Source organism: Nannobrachium achirus (assembly GCF_963921795.1).
Source record: "Nannobrachium achirus genome assembly, chromosome: 10".
NCBI classification, from domain to species: domain Eukaryota; kingdom Metazoa; phylum Chordata; class Actinopteri; order Myctophiformes; family Myctophidae; genus Nannobrachium; species Nannobrachium achirus.
Genome location: NC_137819.1, coordinates 27395159 through 27408310, shown reverse-complemented (window position 1 = coordinate 27408310; position 13152 = coordinate 27395159). Strand labels below are relative to the sequence as shown.

The window sequence follows — 13152 nt, the reverse complement described above, 5'->3', positions numbered from 1 at the left end:
CGTCAACGTGCTCTGTCCGCCCTCCTGTTCATCCCCCTCTTCACGCTGGTTTGTTTCGTTTTTTGTTTGTCATTTAATTCCCTTTTTTTTTTACTTTCTCATTCTCCCATTATTCTCTCATGTTCTCAATGCGTCTGTCTTTCATCGTCCGTCCCACTTCAAACCCCTCAGTTTTACTTCCTAACTCCTCTTGTCCTCTCTTGTCCTCTCTCTCTCTCTCTCTCTCTCTCTCTCTCTCTCTCTCTCTCTCTCTCTCTCTCTCTCTGTCTGTGCCACAGCTTCTCTGGAGTGCTCTCCAGGTTCACCGTAGAGTGATGGACCAGAACAGACCAGCCAGCCACAACAAGTAACCCAGATGGCCGTCAACCTTTACACCTCCAGGTCACGGACGTGCACCAGCCTGACCTTCCGTACGCCTCCTCCCTGCCCTCTGTCCTTACCCTGGATGTGCAATCACCGCTCCTCGCTCCGTGACCACAGGCTCCCTGACCTCCACTCCTCACACAGCTCTTATCTAGAAGATAAGTGGCGACTCCGTCGCAACCCGACAAACAAGTCCCGACACTGTTCTCGTGTTCTGGCTCGAGTTTTTCCTTCGAGAGTCCAAGCGGCTCCTAACACTTTCCTGGAACCCGACCAGTAGTTTCCCATTACATTTGTCCCCACGTTAGACATTTCCAGTAAACCCTCCAACTGGAATTCTTCTCCTATTCCTTCTACACCTTTCCAACACCCCCACCTTTAAAGAAGCAGGCCGGCGACCAAGCCAACACCCCTCCACATGGATTCCGCATTGGCAACCGGGCATCAAAAAGCTTGGCTGGATTTTCTAAAAGCACTTTAGTCCATTGTCTCACGACTGAACAGAACTTAATATCTGTGTGCTGATTTGCTTTTAGGAAGAAACCACTCCCAGTCCCATGGTGTGTCAGTTTACTGTTGCAGGTTTAGAGAAGGGGGACACATCACCATCCATCGTGAGCATAATAAACAGAGTCTTCTGGCCTTATTCCCTCCCTGTATGTTCCTCTATATGTAGCAACGTGCTGTATGTGGCACCTTATTGTGTGTTCTCTCCAGTTATTACATCATGGTATTATTCACTACTGAGATGGGGTCAGTACCCTCCCATGGACGTTAAGTAGGGGCTATATTAAGACTTTGGGTTGGTCAGACATTTTGTGGACCGCTCTCTTGCTCGTTCTTTGTCTGTATGTCTTTCAATAGCGATACTGCAACAACAGTAGGAGGGTGACACGTTTCACACATCAACGTGTGTTATTGTCTGCTCTCTCTTTCTGTCTCTCTCTCCTCTCTTTCCATCTGTCTGTGTTCTGTGTACCAATTCAGTAAACAGTGATTGAGCTTGCCTGTTGAAGTGTCAGTTTCTCCCCTCTTGCTCGAATTCACTCTTTTCTCCTACTGCTGCAATTGGACATTGTGGATCCTTCTCTCCTAGAATAAACCGCAAACCCGTCCGTTTGAGAGAACTTCACTGTGAAAGAACTTCACTGTGGGGGGGAGCCAACAGTTAAAAGCGGGATAAACTGAAAAAACTAAAAAAAAAAAAAACTGGCAACACACAAGGTGTGGTTAAAAGATGAGTTGGCTCCCCGAAAACAAACAGTGTGTGTGTTGTGAAACACAAGGCGAGGGAAATGAAGCAGAGACGCGATGAAATGGGATGAGGTGTGAGAATGAAATTCCCTTGGTGACATTAAAAGGTCCAGGTTTGTGAGTGAAATGATTTTCTGAGCCGAGTGCGGGGAATAGCCGTAGAAGAAAGGAACTGGCAACGCATAAGGGCTTGTGAACCAAGGGACGTGCCAACTCACGCTGCTCTGCTAGCAGACGAAGACCGGGAAAAAAAGAAGAGATTACAGACACCGAAATACTCTTCATCTCTTGCCCCTACAGTATCCCTCTCTCTCTCTTCGTTGTCCTTCTTTTTATCTGTGTATCTTTTCTATGTTCTGATCTAGCTGCTTCGAACTATTTTTAGATAATAACAACATAGCATAGAAGGGAGACGTGCCGTGCGCAAAAGCTTATCATGAAAACGTTATCTGTCATATAGAGATAGAGTATATGTTATTTATGTCAGACGAGAAGATAAAAAAAAACTGTTAATGTGAATAATGGCCGTTCACTGTCGATGTACTACTGTAGGTATTTTAACTGTACTTTAAAGCACACTGAAATAAACAGCAACCCTGGGCCTTCGTCACCTATACAACTATGTACGAAAGTCCAATTTAAAGCCTTGACCTCTAAATAGAAATGACTTGAGCCGGTATGCTTAAGTATGACATTTATCCACCTAAAGTCCTTTGCAGATGTTGCATGACCATTGTGACGGCAACAACAGCTTCTTCTCCAGAAGTTGTAAAATCCAGCAGTCGGGTCAGTCATGACAAAACATTCTGCCAAGGGAGTCACCGTCATAGTATAAAAAGTGAATTGAAGAAAAACCAATTTAAGCGAGTTATTTGGTGTATCTGCTTTAAAAGAAGCTCAGGAAAATGACTGACGGATTGAATTGCACATGTAAGGATTCTTTGAAATATCTCTCCCAAATGATATTTTCAGCTTGCTTTAAAGTCTCACCTCACTTCAAAAGTACATTTTTTCTACAGTTAACTCCTCCTGGAGCCATGACTTTGTCTATACAAATAGTTATATGAGCAGAATGTGCAACCCGAGCACCCTTTTTAGGGGCAACTGTAGCTTAGTGCAGTGGTTGTCAAAGTGGATTTCAGGGACTCTCTAGGTTCCACTTTGGGGGTCTAAATCGACCCTTACAACTCAATTCAATTCAAACTTTATTCCAGACACACAGGGGGTCCAGAGTAAATACAGTCTCAACAGCATTTAAAAACAAAAAAATAACCGTATAGCGTATTCCCCAAAACAATGAAAACAGAAAAACAGACATAGAATCATAAGTATAGGCTGACTCTCCGGTGTGTACGCAGCCTGGACGAGAACCGGAGACAGCTCTTCACAGGATTGACTATATCCTCAATTATGCTGTTCCGGGACTCATCCAGGCAAGACATGAAACCATACATTGTCTTAAGAGAGCCTCACGTGTGATACCACATGAAACAAACAAGTGACTGGCACTATGCCATCTAGGGACTTTTAGTGGAATCCTCAGAGCATCATTGTAGGCAACTTTAAGCCTCCTCATGCTAACTATCTTGTTAAAGCAAAGCAAGCTGTATACATGGGAGTACAGAATGCTTTAAAAAGTGCACACTCGACAGGACCTGAGCACATACTGAATCTGCGATTACAAGTCTGTAACTTTGCCCAACTCATTTGGTTCCATTTGTACACTGTCAAAGTTAAGGGAAGACCTTCGAGTTTCACATTTTGAGAACCACTGGCTTAGTGGTTAGTACATAGGTATAATACATGTCAAAGTGGCTCTGAACAGGACACTTAACCCCCAACAACTCTTGAGTGGTCAGAGTCCCCTGAGTGACCATCTGAGCAGCCATCAGCTGAGTGAAACTCTTCATCTCCAGATGAAGGGCTTCTCTGTACTTTCTCAAAATCTGAGCCATATGTGTGATGTCCCCAATCTATCATGGTCCAACATACAAATTAGACCAGGGGTCTTCAACATGGGGTCCGGGAGAGTTACTACAGGGGGTCCTCCAAATCTTTGTGTGATAGATTCTTTTTTTCTTCTTTTTTTATATTAACCACTTGAACCCTAGTGTCCTTATTCTGAGAACTTTAGCCAAAAATATCAGATATCAGAGTAGATTGGCTTTGGTGTAGAGGGGAAAAAGAGTAGACTAAGTACAGAGTGAAAGGTCAAGTTTATGGTCAAGTGTACTGTATTGACGGTTCAAGTGGTTAAATATCTGAAAACACAAATTGACATGAATCCAAAATACGCTGATGTTCGATCATGCTGTCAAACAATGAAACTATATGGAATCTATGAACAGGTTGTGGGGGTCAGGGACCCTTCATCTCTCTCTCAGCTAAGGGGTCCTCAACCTGAAAACGTTGAAGACCCCTGCATTAGACTGTCACTCTGAAACCTGAAACCACTTTGCTTTGAGTAGTGACTTTGCTCGGACATTTGAATGTTCATAGATCTTTCTCTGTTTCTTTCATTATTTTGGGTTGTTAAGATGTGAAACAACATATTCATTAAGAGGAGAATTTTAAAAGGTGTCGGGAGCGGGATTTTAAGATTTGTAAAACATTTAGAGACATTAAATGATTTGTAGGTGCAGCTTCTACACAGTTAAGCCCACAGTGTTATTTAACACAGCGTGTAAAAGCGGACCCTTAGGCAGGGATTTCACTGTGCAGCCACCCGAGGGCCATTGGGTTATAAAGTGGTTCCAGTTGTGTCCGTCCGTTCATTGTTTGGGTTGTAACAGTCGCCTAATGTGGAATGGTCCTGCTGCTGGCAGATTGAATAGTATTGATCAAATTCCCATCAGGATTACAATACATGCTCTGGAGGTGTCTGTGCGCGTGTGTGTGTGTGTGTGGGTGCGTGCGTTTGAATGTGGGCGTGTACGCATCTATCTGTACATATGTGTGTGTATGACTGTGTACGCATCAGGGTGTGTGTGTGTGTGTGTGTGTGTGTGTGTGTGTGTGTGTGTGTGTGTGTGCGTGCAGAGATAGGGTTTCGTTGCCACATTGATAGTCACGTAGCAATGGAGTTGTTCGGGGTAAAACACAAGTGGCTATTTCACAGTTGGATGGAGATGCCGTGTCAGTGACTGTCAGGGCCATAGGGGCCCCGCTGGCTCCGTCTGGTTTGGAAGGCTCCGCTGCTTGATTTCAGATTGGAAACTGTCAATACGTGAACTGGAAGACATTGTCTTTAATGGTTCTCACTCAAGGCGTTGTTGAGAGTCGCATGAATATGACGCCGGGCCTCATTCGGACAAATGTTATTTGAGACATGCAGCAACAACAAAAAAGAAAAATGAAAGTTAAAGCTATATAGGAAATATTACCATTAAACTAAAACAATATATATTTTTTGATTTGAGAACATCGTTTTGATGTATTGTAATGTCAAAGTCGTCCTTTATTTATATAGTAGTATACACATGAGTCATACATTTGGTTACCGTACTTATTGCCATAAGTACACGTACATTTATTCTTCAGAGCCTTTGAAGAAATGATGTGCATTGAATCCAGTTCCTAGAAATGCCCACACTGATCTAAGTACAGCCCTAGTTTTTCTGTTGTTATAACTCTTCCTAAGCTTCAGTTCTATGTGGCTACTAAAGGGAGGATCATCACAAGCCTGCGTAATGTAGGATTTTGACTTGGTTTCATGCCACGTCATGCATCGTGAGCTTGTAGCTGAGCTACAAGCTCACAACACGTTGGGAGCGAGCTTCTAGCTCTGCTAGTTTCGGTGCACCACGCCGGTACGCCAACTGGTACTGAATAAATCAGGCTTGACAGAAACTATTCCCTTCCTAAAAGTGTGTCCTCCCATGAACTCTGCTCGCTCCGCCACTAATGGCTTAGACTGAGGTTCACTTTAAACCTCAGGTTAGTGCTGTCTAAATCACACACAACACAACAGGTCTGTTATCGAGGTACTGTTTAAACCTCCGGGTTAGAATCTAAAACACAAAACGGGACTGCTGGGTTTCCCACGCGACAAACGTAGCAACGTGTTGCCGTTATCTAACGTCCCTGTGAGACTGTTTTCATCTGGTCTGAGTAAAATAAAAAAACATGAGAACCATTGTTGCAGGCGGTACAATATTGTTTCTGTGTAATTCCTCTGCTACATCTGTATTCAATAGTTTCATTGGGAAACCAGAAAAGCACACTATAAAATCCTCAGTGTTAATTTAATTTAATTGAAGCTAAGTGTAAGGGTCCGTCCGGGGTACATTCGTACACACTCTCAGAGCTACGAACGGATACATTAAAACTGGGGATTTTAACGTGTGGATTTCTTGCCGCAAAGGCTTCAGGAAAAAAAAGAACTTTCCTCCCATTGAGTGTTCCAGGCGCTCTTATCCTGGCACTGCCAGCTCGTGCTTTTGGCGGCCGTGCCAAAGTGTCCGAGGGCTTGCCCGAACTGGCTCGCCACCACGCCATCTCCCAAACAACCGTAAGGGGCTTGGAATTTGCTCACCCACACCAGTGCACTGTTAAGACAAGACAAACGCCAGGGCGAAACCTCACACAACGTTATTGCACAAGACCTGCCTGCCGGCACGCGAGCCTGCGTTCCCACACGTAGCACGCAGCACACAGGCTCGGTGTGCACACCTCAGCGGTGGACAAACAAGTACTCCAGTCCTAGTGCTTAGAGTGAAAGTATTACTCGACAACAAATGAAAGTTTCTCAGTCAAATTTGTACTTCGGTTGAAGTACTCGAGTGGGCTACTTGCTTTTATAGAAAATACTTAATATTCAAAAGCATAATGCTTTTAGAAATAATACTTAAGTATTAAAATGTACTAATTACAAAGTACGTTTCCTTTTTAATATCAATGCATGCACAACTAATACCGTACAATAGTACAGATACTCACACAATGTACTTAAGTACTTACCGTAAATGTACTTTGTTTCTGTCCACCACTGACTCGCGTTCGTTCTTCACACATCTTAACGTGCGCACGTGTGTGTGCGCCCTAGCGGTCACCGCATGCGTACACACAAAGTCAGTTATACCCGACACACACTCTGGACTCAGCCATGCAGCTCGCACAACTGCTGAACTAAATAAAAGCAGCTGACAAAATCACAGCAGTTCGCCCATTAGCTACGCATACACATTATGCATAAGCTATAAACCTGCAAGTGACATCCACATGTAATCAGCTCAACAAACCATCTCTGATCTTTCTGTCAGGGTGACGGCATGTTTTATGTTTCCGGGTATTTCACAATACACAGGCATGCATACCAACGCTCTTCTACCCTCCCTTCTATCTACGTCAGGGGTCTTCAACAGGGGGTCCGGGACCCCTAGGGGGTCCTCAGAGTTACTACAGGGGGTCCTCCAAATCTTTGAGTGATAGAACGTTTTTTTTTTATTCTGAGAAATTTAGCCAAAAATAGCTATAAGTAGATCTGCTATTTTCGGCAAAGTGCTTTGGTGTAGAAGGGAAAAAGAGCAGACTAAGTACAGAGTGAAAGGTCAAGTTTATTATGTATTGACGGTTCAAGTGGTTAAATATCTGAACACAAATTGACATGAATCCAAACTGATGATTGTGCTGTCAAACGATGAAACTATACGGGATCTATGATAAGGTTGTGGGGGTCCCTGCTTCATCTCTCTCTCAACTAAGGGGTGCTTGGCCTGAAAACGTTGAAGACCCCTGAGTATATGGTGCCTAATGATGGATCTTAATGCTAATATTGATATTATGATGATATGTATGTGTGTGTATATACAGTATATGTACATAATAAATGGATAAATATAATGTCTTGTATGGCTGTCTTTTTTAATGTTGGTGTTCTGCCCATAATCTTCGACTGGGGGTGTAGTTACTTTGATTCATCAAATACAGCTGCTGCAATCAGCTACGGTGATGAAGTCATTAAGGGACCATTCCAGTGTTGATCCATGTCATCTTCTATGGCTGGCTGTGGACTTTTATTATAGTTGATATTATTGTTGCTGTCCATCTTTGTGCCCTCCGCCTCTCTCTCTCTCTCTTTCTCTCTCTCTCTCTCTCTCTCTCTCTCTCTCTCTCTCTCTCTCTCTCTCTCTCTCTCCCTCTCTCTCATCCCAACAGATGGCCACTCGCCCAGAACCAGGGCAACGGTAAAGGGAGAACTTCAGATATTTACGTACTACACTCCCGTATCTAGACAACACTAGTAGTTGCTTTTTAGATATAATAGAAATTACTTAAAATTACAATCTGATATCACATCACTCTAATGACACCATTACGTGTAGAAAGTTTGCAGTTGTACACTGCATTGACTGTACTTGGTATAATATTGGCATATAAATGTCTAGCATTCAAAACAGCTGTATTTGCAATGGTAAAAGGTGCATTTTAATAGTGCCTTTATCCAAGGCGCTTTACAATGTGCATTACATTCACCCATTCACTCACATTCACACACAGAGGAAACCATGCAAGGCACCAACCTGCTCAACGGGAGCAACTATGAGTTCCGTGTCTTGCTCAAGGACACTTTGCTATATGCTCTGGTCTGGAAGCCTACTGTTAAATCTGAATGTAAATGTATAATGATGATATAATGTAAGTGTCCCTGTATTTGTGGAGGTAATACTACATCCACTCCTGATATCACACAGCCTTGAGCATGAGAAAGGTTGGGGCAGGGTGGATTCAGCTGTTCAAACATGATTTCCGCTAAATATTCGAAAAAAGTAGCCTAATTGTGTGGTTAATAGTCATAAGCCCGATTTGAATTTAGCTCATAATTCAATCTTTTCTCTAGGGAACACATGTTGTCTAACATTTTCAAATTAAAAATCCATTGGAGCAATGATAACCTGACATCAATTAAAATACAATGTTTTCCTTGAAAATCAAACAAACAAACTGTTTGGCAGCGGTAGGCAGCAGTATCCATGTTTAACAGTTTTATTGCCTTCCACTTGCTCGGTAAGTAAGGGCAAATGATTAGTGGGCACTCTAGGCAACACTTTGGTAAACACTGTCCATGTCAAAATCGTGCCAATTTATTTAATATGAGCCATGCCCAAGTTAAGACATGTTCCTCAGCATATTTTCTGCTAATGTGATTAGTTGTTCTGGACATGTTGAATATAGCGACCTACTGTACTTGGCTCATCTATCTATAAATGCGAGAAGTCTCTGCGTGTGTGTGTGTCTGTCTGTGTGTCTGTAATCCGCGTATCTCGAGAACCGTTCGTCCCACCGGCTTCAGATTCGGCACGCGCGTTCCCCGCCGCGGCACGGAGTGCAGTGCCGGGCCTCGACCCGACCCGACGCGCGGTTTTCCCGAACCGGCGCGAAACGTTCGGAATCTCCTTATGAGGGCTGATTGTTGACATCAGGCTGTTCCGGAGGAAATCGGCGCAAGCGCTGATTCATTGTGACATCACCTCATAAAAGGCTCTGACATCACCAGGGGCGCTGGAAGTGGGGTGCTGAGGAAGCTGCAGCTCCCCTGGTGGTGGGGAGTAAAAAAAAAAATAAGCCTATGTATACACACACACAGAGCTATATTAATTACCCTGCCAAAAAAGACGTTTCTATAATAAAAACGTCTTTTTAACTATGGACCTCCCTGCCAGACGTCTTCTGAACGTCTTTTTTTTTTTTTATAATATATTATATTTTATTTTTTTTTTGGAAAAAAAAAAATTAGGACCTCCAACAGTGTACTAGGCATGATTGCGATCGCGAAATTGCATGTTTAACCCCCATACCAACCCCATCTTTCAAACATGGCAGCCATGTTTGTTTACATTTGAAGAAAACATAAGGGCTGCCTTCTCCTGAATGCCTGAACGGATTTCCAAGCGGATTTTTTTGTTTGAAAGCTGTGAAAAGCATGCACATGCATAGTGCATGATCTGTGCACGAATGTGTGCACCAGCGTGCACACTATTTTTTTAACCCTTTGTTGGCGAACCGGCAATATAAGAGGTCCCACTTTAAATATGGCACCGACTGAGTTAAAACAATAATGTATTTGACTTTGGGGAATAAAATATGTTGAAAAAAGGGAAGTCAAATTTAAATCCCGCTTTGATGGCACACCAAAGTCTATTTATTTGAGAACTAGAAACTGTCTATAGGCAAACTAACACCGTATATGGGGAATAAAAAACAGTAGAAAACTGTTACAAAAATAATACCCGATTTTGTAGTGTGTGCGTGAGTGACTGTGTGTGCATGCGTGCTGTGTGTTGCACTGTGTGCTAAAATAACTAGTAACTATACAGCTCCTTGTTACACCGTTGTGCGGGGAATAAGCACCCAAAACCGTAATAAAAATAACCCAAAACCGGATAAAAAACGTGAATTTTATGAACTCCTCCAGCCTCAGCTCCCCTTGGGATTTGGGAGTTCCAGCGCCCCTGGACATCACGTACGCCACATGAGTCATGGGCATAAAAGGACACAGGCAAACATATGGTCAAAACGTGTGTCTGTCTGTGTGTCTGTAATCCGCGTATCTCGAGAACCGTTTGTCCCACCGGCTTCAGATTCGGCACGCGCGTTCCCCGCCGCGGCACGGAGTGCAGTGCCGGGCCTCGACCCGACCCGACGCGCGGTTTTCCCGAACCGGCGCGAAACGTTCGGAATCTCCTTATGCGGGCTGATTGTTGACATCAGGCTGTTCCGGAGGAAATCGGCGCAAGCGCTGACTCATTGTGACATCACCTCATAAAAGGCTCTGACATCACGTACGCCATATGAGTCATGGGCATAAAAGGACACAGGCAAACATATGGTCAAAACGGCTCTTATGACAAGAGGGGTTTGCATTAAAGGGTGGGGCATTCATTCCCTATTTCAAATTCGGCACATGCGTTCCCCGCCGCAGCAGGTAGTGCAGTGCCCGGCCTCGAATGGGCATGAAATGGATGCAGACAGACAGATACAGATATCTCCATATTTGAGCATAAATGGACACAGGCAAACAGATGGTCAATACAGGTCCTACAGAGATCTCCATATATGGGCATAAAATGGACGCAGACAGACAGATAACTCCATATATGGGCATAAATGGACACAGGCAAACAGATGGTCAAAACGGGTCCTACAGAGATCTCCATATATGGACGGGGCATTCATCCCCTATTTACATTGTTCCCGAGTTGGCCAGGGCGATCTCCATATATGGGCATAAAATGGACGCAAAAAGACAGATACAGATATCTCCATATATGGGCATAAATGGACACAGGCAAACAGATGGTCAAAACGGGTCCTACGACAACAGGTATAATGGGGTTTGCATTAAAGGGGGAACCAGCACTGTGTCTGCAACACAGTCGGAGGCACAGACAGATACAGAGATCTCCATAATGGGCATAAAGGGACACAGACAACACAGTCGGAGGCACAGACAGATACAGAGATCTCCATAATGGGCATAAAGGGACACAGACAAACAGATACAGAGATCTCCATATATGGGCATGAAATGGATGCAGACAGACAGATACAGATATCTCCATATATGAGCATAAATGGACACAGGCAAACAGATGGTCAATACAGGTCCTACAGAGATCTCCATATATGGGCATAAAATGGATGCAGACAGACAGATAACTCCATATATGGGCATAAATGGACATAGGCAAACAGATGGTCAAAACGGGTCCTACAGAGATCTCCATATATGGACATAAAATGGACGTAGACAGATAGATATCCCCATATATGGGCAGAAATGGACACACGCAAACAGATGGTCAAAACAGATCCTTTGACAACAGGTATAATGGGGTTTGCATTAAAGGGCGGGGCATTCATCCCCTATTTACATTGTTCCCGAGTTGGCCAGGGCGCCGACTAGACGCTCGGCCGCCCAAAGGGCGGCCGAGCTTCTAGTGTTGCTAATTGGTAGAGTGCTAGGAATGTGTCATGTAATGTTTCTTTCCCCTCCATTAAGTGCCCTGGCTGACCACGGGGAGGCAGTATAGAGACCAGGATTACTGCATGTTTATTGTGAGGATACGTACCCTAGGGGGCCACGGGGAGAACATGCAAACTCAACAGAGAAAGGCCCTTTCGCCAACCCCATCTAGGGTGTGGGGACTTACACGGAGGAGAGAATGCGCTCCCCAGCACCCACAGCGTCCCCGCTGGGAATCGAACCCGCTACCGACTGCGCCACCGCTCCCCCTATAGCGTTCTCCTTTTGATTTCTGGCTATTATACCAAAATGCTACGAGAATACACACATGCATACTATTGTCTTTTTCTAAACCCCACTCAACCCCATATAGTAGTAGTATTGTTCTGGTCCTACAGTATATACAACTAGTCTGTTGATGGAGAAGAGCCCAGATCGTAATCAAACTGTGTGTGGGTGTGTGCGACAGATGCATGGCTGAAGCATTGGCGTACGAGTGCGTGCGTGCCAGCGCATAATATCTTGCGTTTCGTATCGCGGCTTACACGTGTGTGACAGGTGTGTGGACGCGTGGAGCCAGATGATGGCGGTGGTGGTGGTGGCCGGGCAGGTATTCAGCACCACGATGGTGTAGCAGCATGCTAACAGTCTCCTCTAGTTAGCACACAGCGGCCTGCTCCAGGCCCCTGGGGCCCTGCTGGGAGACGCTGTAAATCACAATTGGAAATGACTGCCGTCTCTCCCACATGTGGACGTACTGTATGTTCACTCCTTCACTCGGTGTGTGTGTGCGGTGCATGTGTACAGATGTGCCTTCACGCGTCCTGCCATTGACAAGACCGTAGATTTCCAGTTGATTGGCAGAACATTGAGCTTGTAGATCAGCTATTTGTTTGCTGTTTTTATGACCCTCTCTGACATTGAAGTTTAAATCTACCTATGTGGGTGGATTCTGCTTTTATTTTTATTTATTTTTGTTCGTTTTTGGGCTGTTTTGCCTTTATTGATAGTACAGTAGACTGACAGGAAATGGGGGGAGAGATGGGGAGTGACACGCGGCAAAGGTTGTCCGGATCGGGAATCGAACCGGTGACGCCACCAGGCATCCATGCCTATGTGGCAATGCCTAAGTGGTATGCGCTTGGACCAGTAGGCCAGCGGGTGCCCTGGATTCTGCTTCTCAATGGGAATGGATTGGTTTCTTGCCTTTTGTGTATTTCTCAAAAAATATGCTCCATTCTCCATAAAAATTATCGCGTTATGATCACTGTTGTAGGAAGTGTATAATTTTCCCTAACCAATCAGAGTGCAGAGAGCGTCGCACCGAATGTGTTGACGTCATGACGCAGCAGCGTTCTCTGTGCTGAGCAGAGGAGCAGAGGGGGGTGGGGGGAGGAGAACACATGCTATTGGCCAGAGACTCGCGGAGAGATTCGCCGCGCCCGCTCATCCGCTCATCTCATGAAACCAGACTCCTCCTCCTGCATTCTGATTCGAATTCAAGGAGGACTGAAAGAGGAGAAACTGGTTTACGAGGCTAGTGTAGCTTTGCTTCTGCCCCATAAATACAA

At 44.6% G+C, this 13152-nt stretch overlaps 1 protein-coding gene across 1 annotated transcript in view; it reads left to right on the top strand.

Annotated features, from left to right (window-relative positions):
• Window positions 1-310, top strand: part of samd12 (sterile alpha motif domain containing 12) — a gene marked incomplete at both ends in the record, with an annotated part of 176203 nt that extends 175893 nt beyond the window's left edge. Inside the window, one exon of the mRNA XM_080734846.1 lies at window positions 279-310. Coding sequence (XP_080590972.1) covers window positions 279-310 — 32 coding nt within the window. The remainder of the gene's footprint in view (window positions 1-278) is intronic.
• Between the last annotated feature and the right edge of the window lie 12842 nt (window positions 311-13152).